The sequence below is a fragment of the Thunnus maccoyii genome, chromosome 1, assembly GCF_910596095.1.
Source record: "Thunnus maccoyii chromosome 1, fThuMac1.1, whole genome shotgun sequence".
Taxonomy (NCBI): Eukaryota; Metazoa; Chordata; class Actinopteri; order Scombriformes; family Scombridae; genus Thunnus; species Thunnus maccoyii.
The window spans coordinates 31,651,856-31,677,603 of NC_056533.1; the positions used below are offsets into that span (position 1 = coordinate 31,651,856).

General features: G+C 39.6%; 1 protein-coding gene across 3 annotated transcripts in view; it reads left to right on the top strand.

Moving 5' to 3' along the window:
• The window catches only part of tspan4a (tetraspanin 4a), a 144,009-nt gene that overhangs the window by 22,717 nt on the left and 95,544 nt on the right, over positions 1-25,748 (top strand). The window contains exons 1-2 of one of the 3 annotated variants that reach the window (XM_042390668.1): positions 10,060-10,836; positions 11,601-11,680. In XM_042390668.1, coding sequence (XP_042246602.1) covers positions 10,827-10,836; positions 11,601-11,680 — 90 coding nt within the window. In that variant the 5' untranslated portion in view covers positions 10,060-10,826. The other 2 variants (XM_042391389.1, XM_042389854.1) reach the window with 2 other exon arrangements.

Below are 25,748 nucleotides of genomic sequence, written 5' to 3' on the forward strand. Positions count from 1 at the left end.
ACAATACAGACCAGATCTTGGTGATGGTATGAACATTTATATACAGTCACAGATATTATTTCATATAGATTAATTTAATTTACCTATATCACTCATTAAATATCTTCATCTATCAAAACAAGACATTTGAAGACGTCACCATGGTCTTTAAGAAATTATAATGGACTTCTTATTTTATGATGATCGATCTCAATTTGACTATCTTCTTAAATAAAATTCCATCTGTTCGCATGTTATACAGACGTGTTTGTGCCCTGCCAACGGTACTGAGCACCATCTTTCCGTTAAACCAAAAATATCCCGCATTGACACTTCTGCCTGACTGTTGTCACGTACTGAATGTATCTGAGACCGAAACTTCAGATAAATTTAAACACAGTCGAGGTTATTTTCTTCTGTTGTAAACAGAAACGTTCAACAAATTATGTCTAAAAGGTGTTATCTTTAATAATGTTTAAACCTTGAGTGACATACTAAAAGCTTGTTAAAATGCCATCACTCTCTACTCACATTATTTTTGTGCTCTGATGAAACTGGCAGGCTTCCAATAGTTATAATAATATATTCTTATTTCAACACTACTCTATTTTATATTAAATCTTTTCATCAGCAGTTCTACCAAAAGGCTTTCACATGATGTATCTTATTTGAGCTTATATTTGCCTTTTTACTCATTCTGCAAATGCTGGTACCAGTTTTTTTTTAACAAAACACTTTGTTGATGTCTTGATGTGTCTATTTTAGTTTTATTTTCCATAAACCTCGCTTTTGTCAGTGAAGCAAATCTTAAATCCCCCCCGAGTCTGGTCGGTTGAGTAAAACATGTTTATTTCCCACCAGAGCTGTTGTTATTAATATTAAAGGCTCTAATTCCTCAGTGATCTTTGGTGTCATGCTGTTGTGAAAATGTGCTTTCAGTCAGCTCATCTGCTGCACCACAGCTGTGTTTTTGGAACGTGATACCTCAACACGGATAATTCTCAGATTTTGATGATTGAACACTGATCATGATGCGATATTCTGACCTTCACATTATTCACGGACGGAAAATGTCAAGAACTGTGAGGTAACATTAAACTATTTAACGTTATTACCAACTCAGAGTGTTAAGGTGCCTTAGTGTCATTTATTTGAACAAATCGATGTGATTTGATAAAGGATAAATCACTGACTTAACCCTGAGGTTGAGCTATTTCATGCCTCGAGAAAACAAGCTTTCAATGAATTATCCACTTTTAAACCCTGGCTGGAAAACGGATGTACTTTTCTGTCTGCTGTTACCAAAACAGCAACAACTCGAGGTGAGATCATGTGACAGATTTTTTTTATAAGGTCTCAAAAATATCAGCAGTAGAAATGATTATAAAACATGCATGTTTGAGGCTGATACCAATTTGACAGTTAAACGCTAAATCTTGTTATCTCAATATTATCGAATTATCTCAGGATATCAAACGGTTATCTCAAGGAACGGTCTGAAAAATAAATAGAAACATAATTCCTTACTCTGAGTAAATGAAATCATTAAATTCTGATCAGGAGAGAAAACAAGATCACACGATAATCATGTTGCGATCTCAAGATAATTGGCCCAACATAATCATTAGCAACCATGCCTGCTCTTTGCATCTGTATGCCGCCTGTATATGTACATAATGAATCCACATAAGAGACATTTTATTGAATCGGAAAAAAAATATCCAAGGAGAAATAAGTTGTCTTAAAACAGGCATATGAAGTCTGACAGTTAAAAAGATTTTCCAAAAATAGCATCATGTAAAGCCTGTACTGGCTGACTAAGCTAAAATTCTACCAGGCAAACAGCTCTAAATAATTTGCCAGTCTGGTGGAAAGACATTCTCATTTCGTATGCTCATACCGCCTCTCTGTGCGCAGTGCACATGTCCCTTTAGCGTGTTTTGTCATTTAGTGGAGATATTCAGGGGAGAGTCATATTCCAGCTTTAAACAAGGCAAAGCAAACCAGACTCTGACCCCTTTACGGCTGCACGGAGACCAGAGTGCAGCACGACGCGCTTCGTCTATCTGACTGAGCTCGTCTGTCCATTTACTTCCTATTTCCACATCACAGCGATTCATGAAATGCTTTAATATTTGCCCCTATCTATAAACCTTCAGTCTCAGATGAGATTCATCATGTTGTGTGTATCATGTTCCCTTGCTGCAGTATAAACCTTTTTTTTTTTTTTTTTTCTCCATCTGTGTATTTGTTCATGCTGAGGACATCAAAGCAGCCGTCAACCCCAGGGTGCCACTGCATATTTACTTAGTTTGCTGGTTTGTGTGTGTGTATGTGTGTGTGTGTGTGTGTGTGTGTGTTTAAGAATGTAGGTTAGAGTCCCGTTTAGTTGTGTTGGTGTCATGGATGTGAACATGAATGACGAACAGTTAGGTGTTTTGCTTTACGGCGTCACAGTATGTTAATGACAATCCAGTTATAATGAGTTTTCTGCTGCATGATTCATTCCCGTCTGTATATTTTATGAAAGTGACGCCGAGCAGATCATTCTGTACTGGTTTCATTGACATATTAGTGAGATATATGTGATTTCTTTCAACGTGTATTATAATTTATCGATATGGATCATGAATAAGTATGAGGAACAGAGCTGCAATGATCAGTCAATCAATTAGTCAATGGATAGAAAGTTAATCTGAACTATTTTGTTAGTTGAATAATCATTTTAATAATTTATTAAGCAAAAAGGCCAAACATTTGCTTCTTAAATGTGATGATTTGAAGCTTTTCTGTCATTTAAAACTGAATTTCTTTGGATTTTTGACAAAACAAGACGTTTGAAGTCATCGCTTTTGGCTCTAAGAATTTATAACAAGCATTTTTTCATAATTTTCTGACATTTTATAGACTGCAGATTAATCGATAATGAAATAATCGTTAGTTGCAGCCCTAGACCGGTATATGTAACCAATGCCATTTTTGTATGTATACTGTTATTCTGCATTAGATCATCAAGATGAACTAAAAAGAGCTGTTTGTCTCCTAGAAAGTCAGTATGATATCCAACTGTCCAAGATTAAATGAATAAAATATGCCGAATACCTTTTAACGTGTTGAGAATTAACAGATAACCCTCCTGGTTTACTGTAACAGCCGATGAAGACGCTTCACAGTCAGTTCATTTTTGAAACAGTTCCTCATTGATGATACTTTTTCTAGCTATTTTGCTTGGCTAGGACAACCATATTTGTTCAATAAACATAACTTGAGTGACTTTCCTGACAGCACTGACTGTACTGAAGCAATTTGATGACATATTTTACATAAAATTAACTCAGCAGTTGAAATTGGTGTTGGTCATTACAGTTTTACGTTTTATTTGAGCGAGGAATTCTCCTTAACACATTTTTAGGTTTTTTCCAAAGTAAAATGAAAGGCTCAAAGGAGCACTGTGTAGGATTTAGTGGCTTCTAGCGGTGAGGTTGCGGATTGCAACAAACTGAATACCCCTCCCCTTTCAGGTGTGTAGGAGAACCTGGGGCGACCATGAAACTAGCTACTGTAGAAACATGTTGGTTCAACATGGCGGGCTCCGTGGAAGGGGACCTGCTCACTATGTAGATATAAAGGGCTCATTCTAAGGTAACGAAAACACAACGATTCTTATTTACAGGTGATTAAACACTAATTAAAACATACTTATGAATATTATATTCCATTTCTGCCAAGTCTGTTTTGCTAGTTGCCAATAAATTCTACACACTGGTCCTTTAAGTCAAAAGCACTGTGACTTTGTAATAATGCAAATTATAAAAAAAAATCCACCTTTCTATAACAGAGGAAAATGCTTTTTGGGCTGCAGGGGATTGTTTGTTGCAGTAACATCATTAGCCACCGTAATGTATATTGCGCCATATCCAGTTCTCTTAATACATCCATACTCCTGCTTCATGCCAGCCAAAGCATACAGGACGTGGGGAGAGTCAAACAGTGGAGACATTTTTTAGACAGCACACATCAGGAGCGTTTCTAGGAGATGACAAGGTCTGGGGATAAGCCCAGACCATCTGGGGCTGTGGTCACGGTGTGTGTGTGTGTGTGTGTGTGTGTGGAGTGTGTACTCAATTTTTTTTGGGTGGTCCCTGCTGTTCTGCCTGGAACACTGCTGCTTAAATTTAATATAATTTTATTCATTGTATGACTACTGCAAACATTACATTTCATTTGAAACTGAATTTTTAATAGTAATGTTGAGACAATTGTTTTGGATGAAATGGACCTCTGCAGGGCAGCTGAGGATTCTCAAACCTATGGCACCAGTGTTTAATTGCCACTTTACTTTTTTTATTCTGCTTTTAGAATTTTATTTGACTGCTGTAATGTTTAGCACTTTGTGTTGTACAAATAAAGTAAACCAGCAGCCTGGTGACAGTAGACTGAATTGAAACACTTGTTTATTTGTACAAACATTTAGGGAATATCATCCTTTTCCTCAAAATTGTGTTACCAACTCTCCAAGTATCCTTTGTCCTTTAACTCATGTCATATATGTCTACATGACAAAATCATATATTACCATAAAGATTGTTCCCATAACACGTTTTTCATTTTCACAAAACAATCAATCTTATAAATTGTGCTATAACGAAGAATTTCAGAGATGTTTCCGAGATATAGCATGCATGTCTGTTTTTGACAGATTGATGGGGTGAGGGGGCACCTTGGGAACTCTGCATTATGAAATGGGTGGATACTAGTCTGCTACTTAATTTGCAATATATTTTGTGGTGGTCAATGACAGAGTGAACAAACATAAAACTTGTATTACTACACTTATCTAAAGACTACTTTCTAGACCTAACACAACATCTATACTGTATACTGTACACTATAGATAAGGTAATTACAGTACAGAGGAACTGTTACGAAAGAAGATTCAGTTACCAATCAAAACTGTTTATGCTTATCTGTTCACAAACAGGGAGATGTATAAATGAAGACAGACACCCAGTGTAGCAGTATTTATAGTATCTATGTAGTATCTATATAGTATAGTAGTATCCAGCAGCACTTTCAAATTCGATTTCATTTCAAATGTATTATTATTATTGTTAACACTCAAAGTATTATGAATAGTTACCTGTGCAGGGTCCAACGTTAATGTTTCGCTTGCTAGGTTGGGCAAGTGGTTCAGAAATCTACTTGCCCGAAGTCAGTTTTTACTTGCCTCTATACAAATTGTTTTATTTATTGGCAGTTATCAAATAAAAACAAAGACTAAAGTTAACTGTAATGTTTAATCTTTATTTAAGTAAATGCAACAGAACAAGGACACTGTGTCATAGATGCGAAGCAACAAACATTCTTGCATATCAGAAACAATGTGACACATCCCCTATATTTCACTGAACTCTAAATTCTTTTGATCAGTTTCTTTCAAATAGTGGAATAGACTCTCTAACCCGATGGCAAATACATTTTTAGACTCATTTCTTCCACTCCAAGCTTCCTGATTTCCCTCTTTAATGTTTCTCGTTCTCAAGAGTATTTATGTCAGTGAAAAATTACATGCTCCACTGATTACTCTATTTGACAGTGTTCACATAATCCTGAGGGATGTTTATTTCATCTCACAGCTAGGCTACTCGATTCCTGATTGGCCAGCCGCATGCGCCAATATTCTGCCGCGCGCAAGGGGAGGGGGCTATGCTGTGTGCCAGAGAACGAGAACCTAATTTATAAGACAATGATTGAAAAAAATGAAATGATGTGAAACATTTTTTATGTTATTACATTTACCAGCCCGATGTGGCATTTTACTTGCCCCTGGCATTTAGATAAGTCTTGTTGTTGAACCATGTGTGTTCTCTCTTCCTCTTGTTGCCAGTCTGCTCTCTCCCTTCTTGGCAAAAAAATCCGAAATTAAACGGCCCTCACATGATGGCCATTGATCAGCTATCAAACAAAGGTAGCATAATGTTACATACTTAAACACTTACATACCAGGAGCTAAACAATGCAGCAGCTAACATTAGCTAGCAGGTTAGTTATCAGATATATCAAGGCAACGCTGTAACCCCTACGCTAATTGACATGTACCAGTAACATTAGCTTAGCCACGTTCTCTGGCAAAAATGTCAGAATAAACCAACAGCAGATATCACAGATATGTAGTTAGGCTTTGCTCAGCTACAATAGTCAATAAACCAGTGATTCTCAAATCGAGGTGCAGCACAGTCGCCAGTAGGACTTTTGTTTTATCTTTTTGGTGTAGTGTTGTCACTGCTGTGTGACCCTGACAGCTGAACAGACAGTATGAAGCAGAGGCAGCATTGCACGCTATGTGTCCAGGCCATGGCGCAGGTGTGGACATGAGGTTGCACGCAGCACCCGAGAGAAAGGAGGCTTCTTCTTTTTCTTCTTTGTTGGTTTTTAGAGGGGGTTTGCATCTAAAATGTTGCATTACCGCCTTTTACTGGATTGAAAATAGGACTCAATTCACCTATCTACCCTAAATTATTACATATAAAATGAAATAAAATAAAAATAACAAAAAATAAATGAATAAAGTTTTCTAATATCACTTCTCAGTCTAGACTCTGAGAGGGCCTGAAAGCCTCTCTCAACAGCCCCTCCACTTTCTCTCCAGTAATTTACACAATATCCAAAAACTTTCTCGCTGCATCAACAACTATCTCAGATCTATCTCCCTCTCTCGGATTTCCTTTCTGCCTCAGCGGCACAGTTAATCACCCTGGCCAGAAATGCTAAGAATTTAATCTTGTCCTTACAGAAACAATATTCATCATGCTTCCTACCTGATTTGTTCTCCCTTAGCTCTTGAATCTTTTCAGTCCTAGCTGCTTCCTCATGGCTTAGCCTTCTCTTAGACCTGATCCTCATGATTTCCATCTTTTTCTTTCTCTTCGGAGAATCTGCTTGCCATGCCTCATGACTCCCCTCCACACTGACTACACTTGGGTTCTTTTTCACAATATCTTCTGCAGCACTTATCCATATTTATCATATATCCCCAAATCATGTCTACACACAAGTGAGCTGTGTCCAGATTTCCAACAACATCTACACTGAATGGGTTTGGGAACAAAATACCTTACTGGGTAATTGATATGATCCAAGAATACTTTGTCAGGTAGGATTTCTGATTCAAAATGCAACATAACAGATCTTGTTTCACACTTTTCTCTCGTTTCACATCACTGGTGGTTTGGATACAAGTGCATAACTTGAAGCCTTACAAGATGGACCCTTGCTCAATATCGTGATCTCACAAATCCAGCAGCCCTGAAAGATTCAGGGCTGGTCAAAAGACATTACCAGCTAAAGCCCTGGAAGCCCAATGTTGACGACGCTGATGGCAGATCACAGCTAAAAAGTTAGTAAGATGACATTGGAAGTGAGCGTGGGTGAATATCATGGATAACTGAGAAACAAATATGATGATGTATAACGACCAATCCACATAGAAAGTGTTTTTACAAGCGTTTTAGACGTCTGTCACTTGTACATCTCACAGAAAAGAATATGCTTCCGTTTTATTGAATGTATCAATCCACACTGACTTTGAGATACACCCACTTAATTACACCCGCTCCAAGAGATTTTTTTTCTCCTCTGGTGTATTTAGTGAAGCGTAATCTCCACAGACAGCTGTTTAAATCACACAAATCTCCTGCTGTTTTTATATTAAAGGCTAGTAAACTTTTTCATGTCAGTTTCCTTTCAATCTCAGCCTAGCTTACTGTTTTTGTACAACTAAAATATGGTAAGAAATGCATTCCCTCATCTCATCAGGGTAATGGGTAGTGGTCTTATAACAAGACTCTTATGTTTTTCATTCTGAGAACTGTTACACTGTAACCAGTCAACCAACCAACCAGTCCATTTGGGGTTTAAAAGATCAAAATTCATGCCCTATTAAAATGGAGTCTTGATATCCAATATGCCTACTAAAAAATAGACAGCACCGCAAGGTTTAGTCCCCCAGGCTTATTTTCCAAAGTACTGAAGCGAGCAATAGGTCCTGTAGCGTTTGCTTTGGCAAAGCAAAAGCTATTTAACACTTTGCTCATGTCCAAGTCATCAGGCAGGTCTTTGTGGATGTGCAGGAAAAGCAGATTGTTAAGCCGTTTCTCTGTCATTGTAGATCAGATGCAAGGAGACTTGAGAAACTCTGTTCAGCTCTGGCATTGGACATCACACACACACACAATTCATAATGAAATTTTATTGGATGTCAGATCACTTTGATTTCATTTTCATCAAGTCTCCTTGCCCCCCCTCACCTCCCCCCCATCCCCTCCAAGTCCGGCACCAGTGGTATCTCCGGTATATTGATTCATCAAGGCTCCCAGTCTGCCTGTGAGCTTGCCAGTTTCACTACTGGCAGATTCCCCAGCAGCAAGGAAATGAAATCAATAAATACAAACACTGTCGATTCCCATGGAGCCTACATTAAAACTATTTTGGTTCAGGAAATTTCTGCTGTCAGTCACCTTGGTTAAGAGGTCAAAATGCCGACAACTTTATAATCACTGGAGTTTTGACCTCTTTAGACGTTTTTCCATGCTCCGTGCACCTTGGAAATAGGTGAAGTTGTGCCAGAAACCCCTTCTCTGCTTCTATAGCAGTCAGCCTGGTGAAGACAGTTTGGTTGGCTGATGTCCTCTCAGCTCGCCAGGAGCTTCTGACCAGACAGCCGGGTCTGTGGAGAGAGACGTCCGAATGCAGGTCGGAGTCAGTGTGGATTGAACGGATAGAACGCTTCAATATCTCACTTTCTATGTGGATTCCCAATAAAACACGAGTTGCGTGCCATACTAGCAACATTTTAGGCAGCTGTAGAATCACAAAAAGGTTTAACTCTCAACAGCCAGTACTGCAGTAGATACTCATTTAATTTAAAAACTCTTTTACTGCAGTGTTACACCATCCACCGCTCATTAGTTAAAGAACAGTTCAAAATCATCTGATAAAGTCCTTAATCATGAGGAAAGACCAAATCCTTTCTTCTTATTCTGATTTTGTGCACGTACAACTAATGTTTTCGGAGAAAACACCATTAGCCTAAATGTCACGCATGAACAATGTCAGTCAGTAAGTCACATTCACTGTCCCAGGCCGCTGCCTCTGCGGTCATACAAAAATACATGCAGGAGGCAAAACAGAAATCCTTTAAATACTTGATGCATTCATGAATAAAGTCAGTACCTTTGCAGCTTTGAAATGTCTCTGTGGACTCATAAAGCAACTGACCCAGATGGCTACCAGGTTGTAGCGAACATGCAGTTATTTTGTGTGAATGTCAGCAGCAGTGTACGCTTCCCAGTGCGTTGATACAGAGACACACTTCAGGTGTGTGTTTAGTTGTTTGTAGTGTGGAAAATCTGTGCCGAGTATCCAGCTACACGGATACTGTATGACACAAGTCCAGGTCCAGAGGCAGAGAGGGAAAAGGGAACATGACTGAAGCCAAGCGTGCAGAGAGCAGCCCGGGTTGTGCGCAACAACAACCTCTGCATGTGGAATGAGATCCAGGCAGGAGGTGGAGAGGAGAGGAGAGGAGAGGAGAGGAGAGGAGAGGAGAGGAGAGGAGAGGAGAGGAGAGGAGAAGGCACTAGCACAAGTGCAGCAGGCTTCTCAGCACTGGTATGTTAACAACACACCAGGTTTTGTGTGTGTCTAAGTGTGCACATACATCGCGTGTGTGTGTGCGTGTGTGCATGTGTGAGTGTTATCTTGTAGATAGGAGGGCATGATTGGCGTGTGCATGAGGGAGGATGGGGCTACAAGACAGTGATTGGTTGTGCCTCCTAGTAAGGTGTGGCCAGAATATGAATGACTGCTCTTGCCTTTCGCGCTGCAAGGTTTTGGGGACAGTTACCGAGGAGGGATAGGGTGTTTGAGATTGTGCGCGGGGAGGAGAGAGCATCAGAGCTTGTGAGAGAGGAGAGCAAGGAAAAGGGGAGGGGGGAACAGAGAGAGAAAGAGAACAGGAGCTGGTGAAGAGAAAGAGGGAGGGAGCTTTAGGCAGCGAGGCTGGACTAGCGCTCAAACACTGCAGTCTTTCTTTTGCTTCTCTGAGGAAACTGTCTTTCTCTTCTCCCTGCCTGTCTCCCCTTCCTGCTCGCTGCATGGCCATGACCCCGGTGGACACCTTGATCTCCTTGCCCACGTAGAGAAGAGGAGAGAAACGCTGTAGCGGAGGAGGGATAGACAAGAAGAGGGGACACCGCACACTTTGCCTCACTGATGAGAGTCTGGAAATTAATTAACCGCCATCGGCACAGAGGGGGGAGCGCAGAAAGGGGCACAGTGTGAGGTGGAGGAAGAGAGGGAGTTGAGGAGGGTGAATTGCTAGATATGTGAAGAATGGGCTGTGGAGAGAGGCAGAGTAAACCCTAGATACTTTTCAGAGAGAAAGGGACAAGTTAGGGCAGAGGTAAAAAGAAGCGAGGAGGAAATTAGGCAAGGCAGGAATTCAACAGGGATACTAATTCAAAAAGCCAAAGAATGGTCCGCTCACATGCGTTATTCATCCCTTCATGCCTCCGTTGTTTTTCAGTCTCCCTCTCACATTCATAACATCACCTTTCCTGCTCATCTTGTCTTGTTTAGTTCTTTCCTTTTTTTTTGCATGTCAGCAAAAGCACATCGACAGCCACGACCACATGGACACTGCCGAGCACACTCAGACACGACATAGACCTCAGCGCAGCATTTCATTCTCAGTGGATGTGTTATGTGTTACTGAGTAAAAGAAGTTGATTGGCTGAAGCAGGGGTGCCATTACCTCCCGGCCAAGAGCACCTGCTCAGGAATTTCTCATGAGATCAGGTAGGACGTTTCTGGATCGTTTTGCCAACCCAAAGCAGCTGGAGAGGTCGAATCGAAGCCCTCCAGTCACCTGCCTGATTGAACTGTTGTTAGATGAAACTGCAACCCAGCTTATCTCGCAGAGCATGACACCTGTGTTTGAGGGATTAGAGAGAGGGAAACAGAGACGTGCAGCTGTGTATGTGTGTGTTGGGATTATGTCCTAAATACACAGAATTACACAGGTGTCCTGAATATAGTGGCACTATAGGATTAAAAAGAAGAACTCCTGTCAAGTGAATGGCAGCACATTATCTACAAATTAACTGAGATCAAGTGCGATCACACCTGGGGTGTAATTGAATCCAAGGGTTTGACGGGTAATAATTATTTTTGAGGCAAACTGAGGATAGGTCAAAACATTATTGAAATCCAACGCTCGCTCCTCAGAGGAATAACTTCTGATCCTTGATTGTGGACTTTGTGCAGAGCTGAATTACAGTGTAACTATTAAAAACTCTTTAAGGCTCATTCAGCTTCTGTAATGAGACGCTCGAGCACAGACGAGACTCCGTACCGGCGGAGTCCGTCTCTGGACAGTAAACCTGACACGCCGCCGTTCACTTCTGGGTTTCACCGCTTCAGTGGGGAGTTTGAGTATAAGCGGCCACCGTTTGCGTTCGGCTTCCACACAACAAAGGGGCCGCAGACATCCAAGGGGCGCTACGCCCAGGGGAAGAAGTATGTGGTGTTTTACCTGGACCTCTCCTTCATATTCCTCCTAGAACTGCGGCGCTGCAGGATGGCCGAGGGTTGTATGATGGCCCTGCGTTATGGAATGGTCTTCTTCAACCTCCTTTTCTGGGTGAGTGAATTGTCTTTTATTTTTCTATCACTGAGTGTGTGTGTGTGTATATGTGAGTTTTAGCAATATTTGTTTTTCAGAAAGTGCTGTCTTGCTTTCTTGACTTTTAAATTGGTTTTTGTTTCACTGTAAAGTCCTATTTTTCGGTTTAGACTCAGCTCTGATATGTGTGTTTGTTCACCGAGAGTGATGTGAGATGAGCGAGGAGGGGGGGGGAGGCGGTGTGTGAGAAAGAGACAGATCATGCATTTAGATCATGTGTACAAAGCCCACTGTGTGGGTGAGTCGAGCTTTTTCTGTTCCCTATACAGTAGTTTAAGTGTGGGTGTGCACTGCATTGTTTGCTGTGTTAAGCTTTGGCATATTTGGAGCGTGTATTGTGTGTACTATAGTTAATCACAGTGTTACCATTGTGCTGTAATTTTTCACCTGCCTCTGCTTCACCCTCCTCCCTGTGCAGCAGCACTTCTCAGCCCCTCAAAGCATCTGCTGTCAATCCGGTCTATCTGGCTGATCTTATCTGTTTGCCGTGGGGACGTTCGAGCCTTGGTGCCTGTCTGCCTCTGTCAATCCTGCTCCGATAGCCCCACAACAGTTCACTTTCATTCACACTATGAAGCCTGTCATGTTCCCCAGCTGTGGTTCAGATTTAAAGATCTTGATCTCTGCTTCATCTGTGGGTTTTTTTTTGGCTACAGACTCCCTTTGTGAAATCCATTCCAACTTGTCACAGACTTTTGATAGGATGTTGCTCTCTGTGGTTACCTTTCTTGGATTACTTTGATTTGTCATACGTCTGTTCTTATTGGTAATGGAATGAGATGAGGCCTTGAACGCTGAAATGCAATTTAGCTACCAAGATGCAATCTCCCTCAGGGAATGAGTGACCTCTTCACCTCCACATCTTCTGCCTGCTGTAAAATGCTGTCAAAGAGGGGTCATAGTATTTGTTATTAGTACACTCTGTGTGTGTGTGTATGTGTTGCCGCGGGGGATAAATAATGACCACTTGACCATGATGAGCTATAGCCTTCTCCTCCTGAGAAGCCAATCATTTTAGGATCATCCAGCTAAGATGAGACAAGCACTTTCAATATGAAGCCTGTCTTTGAAAATAACACATCTGAGTCATAGTATCTGCTGATGGCTAATGTCAGACCTCAGTGTGTCCACCATTTCAGTAGCAATTTACAAGCCATTTCAGTTTTATGCCCACTGGTTCCAAACCCAGTGTGTCTGTGCACCTCATTCAAAATATAGACTTTCAAGTTATAATTTCATACTGTAAGTTTTGAATGTGACCTTGATATTCTGAAAACATTTGACCATCATCTGCATATAAAGATAGACATAGCGAAGGGTGATGTCAGTCATTGGTTGGCATTGAAGCTGGTTTGAAGCCCAAGGTTGCAGCTTATGGTCAGCGCAATCTTCTCTGTTTGGAGCCAGGACCTTCCAAATAAGGACTGCAGGGTGTTAACTTTCATGCTCTGGTAAAGCACCCTGCTACCTTGGACCCAAGCTAATGCTAGCTTGCTGGGAACTCTGAGCAGTGGTCACCTGAACTAACGTTAGGTACTTTAGATAAATTGTGCTAATAGGGCAGGTATTGTAATCAAGTAACATTAAACTTACTGAAATATTGCGACAATAGTCAGAATGTGAGTCCTGGCACCGGGGAGAGCAGCAGATAAGCCAACGCTGTCAATCAACGCCCATATAGCAAATATCAAAGCTAATGTTAGTCTTCGAATCTTATTGACGGAGCAATAATTTCCAAAATGACCACCAGCATACTTATTAGAAGGCCTGAATTTAGTCATTGAGACCTTAATGGCTCGTTGACTTTCTATTTCTAGAGACAAGTGGACACTTTTGAATGGAAGTCAATTGGAGCTTCTAGTGGCTTATATATATTATTTATATCAGTGAGATTCACAACTCAACTGGGTTAACTGTTAAGAAGTTCTCACATACAGTGACTTCTGAGAGGGGACTCTCAACTAAAATAGCAACTTAACACTTTTGGTTGAAACGCACCCAACAGAGATGTCACAGTGTCCTGGGGTTGACATGTACAGCACTGCAGCAAGGTGAGAAGTTAAACAACTGGAGGTCTGCAAAAACAAGACTTCCAGGGGGCATTAAGTGACTTCAATCAGTTCATATTCTGTAAGTGTCATAGAATTCTTCAGAAATATACTTGTGATAATATCAATAAACAGCAGCTTCTGCACTGTGCTGCGAGAAAATAGGTTTAATTATTGGACTTATAATGAACTGTAATGTAATATAATGTAACGTAATGTAATTTTGAAAGGATCCAGAGATGAGTGGTTGATCTGCGTCAATCAAGACTTCAAATGTCTTGTAGTTTGACCCCAGCAGAAGCAAATATTGTATAAAACTTCACATAAATCACATTATTCAGATACTGATATGATGTGTTTAAATGCATTATTTTTTGTGGACAGTGTTGATATATTTATATGAGAACAATTACATCTAAAAGATGCTTCTTCCTCAGTCACCTACAGTGAGTGTATAACAAATTGTGCTGGTTGTGATTACTAATGATCAGTTGTGACTGTATTGTTACTGCTGATTTCACAAAATGGGAGAGTAGAGTGTATTGATACCGTAATTTAATTCAAGTAATTTACTACTATCAAAATGAAAGAATGTACTCAGCTAACACCGGTAGTTACAACTAAAGCAACATAATCTAAATTCTGTATCTGTCTACTGCCATCACTGCTACATAACACCACTGAGGTGTGAATTTTCTTTGATCCCACATTAGCAAAGAAAGTAAAAATTTTCCTTTTTTTTCCTGCAACTCACAGAATTACAAAGAAAATGACAGTAGCCAACTGAGAGCAATCCTCTACTTATCTTGTAATGGGCACTCTTTCTTTGTGATATACTGTATTGATTCTACATTACAGATACCAGGCTATAAAGTTGCCACTTATTTAGCCCATTTCCGTCAAGATAATTTCTGTGTGCAGTAGCACAACAACATGCAACAAAGACAAAATGAGGACACAGAGAAGAGCAGATATAATGCATAAGGGAAACAACCACTTCTGGCATTCAGTGTTCATAAAGTCGAAAGTTGAAACAACAAACCCACAAGAGGGAATGTGAACTTCTCCCTAATGGTTTGACTTTCATGTTAGAATTATATTTTTGTAAAGTATAAACATTTCTACTTATACTGGTGGAGTGCAGATGAATTTAAATGAAACTTAATAATCTTCTCAAAAAGACCTTTCAGTCTCTAGTGTGGAAATCATTTCTTGATTAATTAATTAATCAATCGACAGAAAATTAAGCAATTTTTCAAGCAAAAAGGCCAAACATTCCCTGGGTTTCTCTTATTGTAAATTGAATTTCTTTAGGGTTTGGACTATTGGTTGAACAAAGGAAGTCATTTGAAAACCTGATCTCATGCTCTGGGAACTTGTGTTTCGCAATTTTCATTATTTTCTCAATTTGAATAGTGTAAATCATTAATCAAAAAATAATAAACAGATGAATTAATAATAATAAAAAACAGTTGCAGCCCTCATAGTATCGATATAACACCCAAGATAGCACATAATTTCTTCCTTGCTGGAGTCCTACTCAGCGGCTCAGCAAAAAAAAAAAAAGCCTGAGAGCTGGGTACTTATAATATGTGCAGTGTGACAGCGACCATGGCTGAAATGACCAAAAAAGAGCCACTGACAGAAACTCAGACAGAAAAGTCCAAATATAAAGACAGCACAGTACTGGCCTGACTGTTAAACTGACGGATGATCTTTGTGAATTGCAGAGCAAAAATAAAAACACCATAGCAACAAGCGCTTAGCACCAAAGAGATTAGATATATAAATAATAGAATCTCACCACTTTAACCATTGAGTAAACCCAGTGAGATGAAAATCCTCCGAGGGAAGCACTGACAACAGAAATAATCAAGAGCTGAATCTGCCAAGTGCAGAAAATGTACAGAAAGTTGTCATGTTGCAGATATGCATCGACAACTAGATTTGAAAATGACACACAGCGCACACGCATGCACGCACACACACACAGAAGACCTTCAAATATTAACATACATGTCTATATACTGTATATAATCTTTGACAGTGTTGTGTTAACACTGTCAGAGATAAATGTACTTGTTGTGCAGGCACAGGAACAATATGACTCCACATACTGAGTGAGAAGACGGTGTGACATGTGATAGAGAGAACACATATTGCTGTGCACATATACAGTACAAGTTAAAGGAATGCTCCACTAAAAGTCCATATTTTGAGTCATGGCAAATAAAAAATATCAAAACATACAACTTCTCCTGCAGCCTGATACACCTCTCTGCTTTCCATCTTTATTCTCAGTCTGTTCACCAAAATATTAAAAAATACAAAGCTCCCATTTGTCTCTAGCCTTGTTTGCTCTTTATCTTTGTCGCAACACAACTATGTTTGCTTAAATCAGATGACAAATGTCAACAACAGAATGATGGATTTACCCTAAACTGGATGAAATGAAAAAGATAAGACATTGTCGAATGAACCAGCGCTGTCTCCCTGAGGAACATTTTCAGGTCAATTGTGCAGTTGGGTGTTTAGGATTGAAGACAGACCTTCTTGCTGGCATCATGTAGTTCCCTCATGGTGGGCAGCAAACTGCCAATCACCCATGCTGCGCTGCCCAGAGAGCAGCAGGAGGTGGAGGAGAACAAAACTATGGTAGGTTAGGATGCTTTTTGTTATTGTGACTGGTAAAGTAAGACCAGCTGAGACTTTGAAAAGCTTCTTCTGATGCAACTTCATAATTAAAGGGGAGATGTTTTGATTTCTGTTTGATGGTGTTATTGATGGTGGATGAATACCAATGACAGAATTCATAATTGGTGATGGATCAGTATGAAATAACTGCAGTTTTGATACAGTTTTGTGTCAGTTTATCAGCAACAGACATTCAGTTGGAGCTACAGAAAAAACCTGAATAAATGAGAGGTGAAACATAATGAATGCAGATGCTTCCACTCAGGTGCACTGCATGGTACAATTAAGCAATAAAGATCCAATCATGCTCTGTGGCATGTATAAAAATGCTGGCAGGCCCAGTTGATTCAGATTTTGTATCATGATAGCAAGAGGAAAAGATCCAAGTGACTTTGAAAGATGATTCCTTGTTGAGGCACGGATGGCAGGTCAGTCACAAAGACTGCTCAACTGACTGGTGTTTCAATAGGAACAGTGACCAAAGTGACATCTGCATTCAGATCTATGGGAGAGACTTCAGTAAATAAGGTTGGAAATTGTGGTAGACAGTGCACATTCGATGACCATGATGCTCGTGCATTAGTGCGACATGTAAGGAAAAAGAGAGGAGCAACTCTTCCTCAGGTGACAGAATGTCAATGTAGGATGTGAACTGAATGTCTCAGCAAGAACAGTCTGTCAGCAATTACATACAGAGGGATATTATATTAGAGTTGCAGTGCATAAACCTCTCATTACAAAGATGAATACACATTTGAGTTCAGTGGTGCAAAAACCATAGCCAGTGGGCAGAGATGTGGAAAAAAGTGATATGGTCAGATAGGTCATGCTTCACCATATGCTGGACAAATGGGCGAGTGCAAGTGTGGCATACACCAAGAGAACGGTACAGGTCTGAATGCTTGACCCTTACAGTGAGGAGATCTGGTGGCTCTGTTATGCTGTGGGGGGGCATTTTGCTGGCGTGGTTTGAGTCCGCTTGTCCCCTTAGAGGAAAGGGTCACTGCAAATCAATACAGAGTTGTTATGTGTGATCACCTTTATCCTACGATGAAACATTTCTATCCTGATGGAAATGGTGTCTTCCAGGATGACAATGCCCCCATCCATAGGGCACGCAGGGTCACTGAATGGTTTGATGAGTATGAAAATAATGTGATTCCTATGCTATGGCCTTCGCAGTCACCAGATCTCAAACCAACTGAACACCTATGGCACATTTTCTGACCGACCTGTTAGACAGTGCTCTCTACCATCATCATCAAAACACCAAATGAGGGAATATCTTTTGGAAGAATGGAGTTCATCCCTCCAGAAGAGTTCAGAGACTTGTAGAATCAATGCCAAGGCAAATTGAAGCTGTTGGCCCAACACCTTACTAAGACACTTTATTTTGGTTTCTCCTTTCATTTGTCACCAGTCATAACACCTTCCTCTCCGAGTAGGAAGTCCCAATTATCTGCTTCCTCCTAACTCCCCATGATGAAATACTGTCAAACCCATCTGTTCAGTAGGTAATTAATTGAAGAATGAGTTGAGGAATTCCAATCTGTACAAGCAAAATGCATATTTTTCAGTGCAAGTGTTTTTAAAAGATGCCATAAAAAAACTGGGCCAAAAATTCTAAAAGAAAAACTTTATAATTTGATGTTCAGTCAATTAGGTGTAAGCTCTTTTCATTCTATTGATTTCAGTGTATCTCATGTATGCTGAATAAAATATTTTTTAGTGGTTCAGTGTTTTTTTCTGCTTTTTTTTTTATAACTACTTCCTTTTGTTTCCACTCTGAGTTATACCACCAATTAATCTTTTGCTCACTCTGGCATATAAAATATCAAATAACAGACCGTCTCTTGGTGGAAGTTGTCACTTCACTGCACAATAACAGACAATTTGGAAAATATCTAGAAATATCAGATTTTTTTCCCCTTGAAATAATCCATTTACATAAAATCTACAAATCTATATTTCTGTAGATTAAAGTGGTTTTGGGTTGGATGATTAGAAATTGTGCAAAAAGAGTGTCAAGTTTCATGTTGGAGTTTTTATGCTTTCAGTCAGAAAACAGGACAATGACACAGCAGCCAGGAGCGTCAGGATTTTCTGGGACAAACTGTCTGCTCATGTTGGTGTCACAGACTAATTTGTTCTCAAGGCGACTGCAAGAGGTCAATGAGTCAAACTGTGACGACTTAGCCAGAACTGTCGTTATGATTGAGGTCAGAGCTGCTGGTGTGCAGCTACTGAAGGCACCGGGGATGATGGGAACAAGTGCAGATGACAGTATCTACTCGAGCGAGCTGACTGCTGTCCCGCTCCAGAGGGGACAGTCTAAAGATCTGCGACTTTACTGATGTTTGGCTGCAGTAGAACAACAGATTACAGGAATCTAAATTTGAAGCAACTTTCCCGAGAAACAGAACTAAACTTTTTATATTATGCTCTTGTAGTATAATTAATGTGTTTACTTGCACCTAAGTAACCAAGTCACTCAGTGAAACCAGGTTATGTGGGTAATAGGGGTGTGCCCGAACACAAATATGTTATTTGGCAAAGCACAAATAGTGGTTGTTTCATACAAATATTTTAAAAATTATTTGTTTTCAGGAAGGAAAAAAAAAAACATGTCAAATACCAGTGTGCAGGTCGGTTAGATCGCTATCTCAGTCTCTCTCCTCTGCTCTACTGTTAGAGTAGAGCAGAGGAGCCTAGAGTACAGCAGGTCTCAACTAGGGGAGTCACATCCACCTGCTGCATGACGCACATTTCCTAATTTGGACGTCACTCCTGGATTTGGGAGTGTTCCCCAGAGATAAAGCTGAGCTACTGACACATGCAAAGTGCTCCCAAAGGACTCTCCATAACCTGTTGTTCCTCTTCTCCTTTCCACAAAGTTAGGATGTAAAAGATAATGAAAATAAATGAAAAGAAGTGCAAAGCAATAGTCGCCTTTGATGTTCCTCCCTACACATTACACGGTGTGCTGTCTCTGTGTTATGAGTGTATAAATAGGTAGAGGTCTGTCTGCAATGAAGCGATGAGTAAAGTTTTACCTCAGTAGTCAGTGCAGTCGGCTATGATCTGGGAGACTCCAGTTCAAGACTCAGTGTGGGGACCTCCTTCGTAAGGTAGTTTATTCATGAACACTTATTGTAACACTTCCATTTTCTAAAATTAAAAGCGTAACAAAAACAAAACAAAACAGGAATCCACTTTTATTCAAATACAAATAATTTTGCTGCTTCAACAAATACAGATACAGATACAAATATTTGGCTCTCTGCACATCCCTAGTGGGTAACACATTTAAACGCACTGTAATCTAGTTACTGTAAATCCACATATACAGATAAGTAACCAGATTTCTCTCCTATCACCAACCTCATTTAGAAAATGTGGCTTGGTGATAAAAGATGCTACAGACAGACAGAGCAGAGTTTTTCTTCACAGCATGACAGTGTCTGGATTTAACAGTCAAATGTTCAGCAGTGGAAACTGACTCATTTAAACTACTACAGGCTTTGTTATAGTTTCAGTTTTAGTCTGACTTTAGATGCAATTATTTCAAATGCAAGGATGCATTTCATTGTGTAAAGAATTCTCCTTTCATCTAGCCGCTGTCCTGTGCTTTCCCTGAAATGCAATCTATTGTTACAGACATGCATACTTGTAAAAAAGCTGATTAGAAACCTGGTGATGTGTATAAATGGCAGAGACATTGACGTTCTCAAGGAGAAATCTACCTGGGGAAATCAGGTTTCTTCAATCCCCTATACCGTTTTCAGAAACCAGGTCTCTCATGTTTCTCAATGACAGTTAAGAAATCAGCTTTCTGGAGATAATGGACTATAAACCTGGTTATTTAAGTACATGTTAACACATGTCTAATTCCTGTGTCACCTTGTTAGTCATGCATGGCATTTTTATTCATTTCAGTCCCAATTTTTACTTATGACGACATTATTGTCACTCAGTTCCTTTGACATACTTTTAAAGGAAGGTTTATTGTCTTTATTTCTTTTCCCTTTGAAGTTTTTTTTTATTATTTAAAAAGTACTCAGTTTTTAAGGAACAGATTGCTTTAAGCCTGGTTTCCCTCTGATTTTACATCCCCAAGCATCCAAGTTCCCTGCTGCAGACATTGTTACTGCTGTTTACATTAAACAAGTTCCTCTTGCAACATTGACAGTTCAGACAATGCCTCTGGTGATAGAAAAGGAAGAGAAAATAGGGAGAAAGCACAAATAAAGTGCTAATTATACATCACAGTCCCTCTAAGTAACTTAAAAATCATACAGTTAAACTGCAGAATGTCTATGCTACAAATAAACTGCTTTTCACCTGGATTTTTGTATTATTACCTGGTTTAATATGTTTTAAAATATTCAAAAAACAGCAATATTCTTGATTTATATATTTATTTTTAATAAAAATAAATCCTATACACATAGTTATTTAAGGCTAAATAAAGAGCCACTAGATAACTCTGACTACATTATTGTGTATGAGTAATGGTGGATGCAGCAGTGTTATTACTGTTATTATCATAAATGTAATTTCGGAGTCTGTGTTTCTCTCTCAGAACAAAAATGTGGAACAAAGCCATTACTCAGTCTGAATTCAGATTTCATGCTTTCATGTCATTAAAAGGTGTATCAACTTGCAGATTGTCATGGAAATGTGTCCTTTTTGAAGCACTGCATGAAAAGCAATCACAAGGTCTGCGTTTGTTTGTGCATGTGAGTGTGAGTGTGCTTGTGCGTGCCCATATAATACATATCACACACTTGTAAATAAAGTCGACAGCAGCTAACACATCTCACTCAAATTAGAATCCAATAACTCTTTACTTACTCTGAGCTCTTCAGTTACTCTTCTGTTGATTCCATAGTCTGTAAAAAAAAATAATGGACGTAGCCAGCGTGACGTCACCCATTGGTTTGTGGACTCCTGTTTTGAAGTCTTGAGTTCAGCATTTTGACCGTCGCCATCTTGGATTTTTAGAGCCAGAAATGACCATATTTGGATAAAAGGCTGGAGTTGACCCTAACGCTCGCTGCTAGCTGTTAGTTTGGTTAGCACAGTGCATTTTCAGGCTATGGTCAACTGTGATAATGCTAATGCTAATACTAATTTTGACTAGTGAAAGGTTTAAAACAAAATTAAATGTACTTATTGGAAAAACTGAACATCCGACTCCTTAGAGGGTCTTTTATTACAACTGAACACTGAACAAGACTATTTTAGGTGACCAAAATGTTACAATTAACTTTCATGAACTGAAAACACACTAAAATAGCGACTGCTATGCCTATACTCCTATTCTAATCTGGGGTTACGATATGTAATGTACGTAACCAATGTTGTTGCCGTGGTAGCAACTTGTCAGTCACCAGGTAGCCATGCCCATACCTTGCTTTATGGTCTAAATGGGACCATAATTTACAAAATGAACATCATGCTGTATCGAAGACTTGAAACTAGTGATAAAAACCATAAACTCATTAGGAAACTGTTTACTGAGGTAATAAATCAAGTGAGAAGTAGGGTCATTTTCTCATAGACTTCCATACAATCAGACCTCTTTTTGCAACGAGTGGAGTCGCCCCCTGATGGCCATTAGAAGGAATGCAGGTTTAAGGCACTATTGCATTGGCTTCACTTGTCAGACCTTGAATTTGCCGCTTGGTTAATTCCCATTATACTGTAAATGTGTGAAATAAGCTCAACGCTCTGACCTAGTACATTAACGTCCGTGTGGGTGAAAGCAGCCTGGGTATCACTTCTTCCCAGACAAAGCATCAGAAAAATACAAAATGGAGAGATGGATTTCTGTGCTCCAGGACAAATGCTGATTATCCTCTAAATGTAACAGCAATGACTCCAGCATAAAATTGCAACAGTGGGCAACTCAGAAATATGCAAAGATGCACAACAATAATCATTTTCTGTGGAAACCACCACAGAGCTGGAAATAGTGCCCCACAGCTACAAAATACCAAAATAAGACTTTCATTTACAGACACCTTTTAATTAATCTTGTTAGCGCTTGGCTTTTCCACAGTGTGGGGGTGGAGGGTAGGGGGGTGGGGGGATTGAGAGGGGGGAAATCCCATGCAGCAGCGGGTGAGACTGGGACAGGGAAAAGAAGCTAGGAAGAGAGTAAGACTGAAGACTGAAGAAGTGTCCTCTGAAGTTGTGTTTACTTGTCATCGTAATGTAGGTCAGAGCCCAGTGGAGGTTCCATAGATTGCCAGAGTTGTGAATGGGTTGCATCTGTCTCCACTGATTTGGCCAGATCAATAAAAAATTGCCTTTCTACTGATTTGAGATCTGTCAGCCCTACTCCGCCCAGCCCCTGCCGCCACACAGCTCATCGATTCGCAGCAGGTCAGGGGACGTGCACTGCATGAGCGGTCCAGATAATAGGCCTGCATTTGCTGAGTGTGGTATGTTTATGTTCACATTTCACAGGCGACGTCACACCCACATTCAATTTCGGGGGAAACTTCTAGATCTTGACATAAGAAATGGAGCAGAGACACAAGGGGTGTCTTGTTTTTCTGCTCAGTGTCATTATCATGTTTACAGATGATGACATCAGCTACATTTTTGTGTCTAAACAGCATCAGCAATTGCATCAGATCTGCCATGCTGAGGTAACAGCAAACAGTAGGGTAGTGCTGAGATGTATATTCAGTGCTATATAAATAAGAATATTTACAACTAATTATTTCCTAAACACGCCGAAGTTTATTTCTGATAGACTTTGTTGAAAATATTTTTTAATAAAGCTCTCTGGGGTTTTTCCTGGCTCACAAAGAGGCTTAGGTGATGCCTCAGTGAGGCTGCTCTGGCTTTATCATTGCTGCCAGTTTAATACTCAAACCCCTTTGATTCCAGCTTTCAGCTTTTACAGACACCAGATTTTGGCATTGCCATAACACTGACCTACTTGAAACATTCTTTAGCTTTTAAAAAAACTATTTTTATACATGTTTCCATGGCTAAGAAAACCAGCTGCCACATAAATGTGTTGGTATGAAGTCATAACTTTATTTGTTCTCACCAGTGATGTTTATATTTATGTGATCACAGGATTAGCACAATCTGTCACTATTAGGTCTAATACATATTTAGATTCAATCAGCCATCATTATGCAGTGATAAATTATACATTTATATGATTTTTTTCCTGCCTTAGGTTATGATAACAACATAAAGACATTCTCCATCTGCATTGCTACAACAGACTGTATGAGACAAAACAAAGAATATCATAAAGTGTAGATATAGGAAACATGGGGGAGTGTCGTGCTTTTTAATCTATAGCCTTGTGATGATATGAAAAATACATAAAAGAATTAAGTTTTTAAAAGTTCAGATAAAATTGCTTTTGTTGTCATCTTTTGATGCAACTAGGTTATGCCAGTTTTTATGGGTTTTCATTCTAATGTTGTTTAAAGTTAAAGAAATTCATGGCATCCAGGAAAGCCCTTGATAGCAAAAAAAGTATGTCAGTAACCTGATTCCAGTCAGTTGTCAAACCTGATACAAAGCTGATCACAAGTCTGTTTTGACAGTTCTGCCTTGTGTTGTTTTCTCCCGCCTGTTTCCCCAGACACTTCAACATGCTTTGTTTTTTTGCCGACTGACTTTTCAAAGGTTTAACAAAGTTGTAAATTGTATTGATGCTACTGATAACATGACTTGTGCCCTTTGTGAGCTGCCAACACACCTCAAGTCATAGTTGTTTTTAATTGCCCTCTAAGGTTGTTTGAATTTACTTTATATTTACAATTAACATATTTTGTATTAGAGAACTTTACAGTAAATTTGAGGTTGGTACCATTGTCATGTAGCCTGGTTCTAGACCTCTGAATCACCACCCACATGTCTGATTTGTTCAGAAACTCAAATCTGTTGTAGTGCTTGGCTCTTTCTGCCATTTGGAGAAGCAGTCAACTAATCAGAGCTTAGTGGGTGGGATTACGAAAGCAGACGTCATCTTCCTACATAGCCACTTAGCTAGCTACATTCAAGAAAACAGATGAGACTTGTTAGAGACTAATGCAGTTGTACATGTTACAAGTCCATGTACATAAATAATAACTAAATCTACATAATTCTTTAATCAATGTGAAAAACATTAAATTTACTGCTCCTAGCAGCAGCAGCAGCTTCCATGTTGACTGAAAATGATGGTGGTGGGACGGATACGTCATTCACTGCCGATTGGTTTGGGCAAAAGTAAAATACAAAAGAAAAGTAAATGAACATCCTAACAAAACCTAACAAAAAATCAATTCAGTTAAATGATCTGATTTATAGGCTAATTAGCATCCTGGCCTCAAGGCCACATTTCTGTTATTGGTTAAGACCATATTTCAACATTTTTGTCATTTATTAACATGATGAAATAATTAAATGACTGTAAAGTCTTAAAGGTACAGTATGTGCACCTTCAGTTTTTGCCTGGCTTCTCCCAACCAGAATATTTAAGACATGCAATGTGCAGACTGGTGGATAAACAGTTGTGTGGAGGCTTGGCAACGCAGTAAGTGTCTCTAGATGGAGGACAGAGAAAGATTCAATGGTAAAAGGTAACACCTGCACACTTACTCCGAGCCACAAAATTTAATCTGGACATTACGATCCTACTCGGACCTTCGTTAGGTCAGAATGTCTGTAACACACCCATATTTATACATCATGCATACCAATAGGCTGACGAGCTCTTTGATGGCAGGTGTGGTTAACCATCCAATCCGCCCAGGGTGATAAACATCTCAAAGCAATTAATAATTCAATAAAGTACAGAGAAAAGAGCAGGAATACAAAGGCCATACTTCAAAAGCGATACATCAAAATGATCACAAATATCACAACATGCATCTTGTATATAAACTATACATCAGATTCATCATCACATATATCAGAATCAACATATGTTCCAAATACAGAATAGTAAGCTTAAAAAAAAGGAACTCTAGATTCTTGTACAGAAATGCAACAGCCTTCTATAAAATATTAACCAGCCTTGCACCTACATGATGTACGATATTTACTCTCCTTCAACGGATAGAAACAGATTAACACACTGACCATCACACTTTCAGCTAGCATGGATAGAAGCAACTCTCAGGGCACTTTCGCCATGGAAGGATCAAATTCCTCGTATGATCCTTGAGCAGTGGACCTATCTCTGCCTGAGGCGAGGCCTCCAGGACCCGAAGCTGTGGTTGGCCTTGTACACTCTGAATCCATGGAAGTCCAGGAAGGGA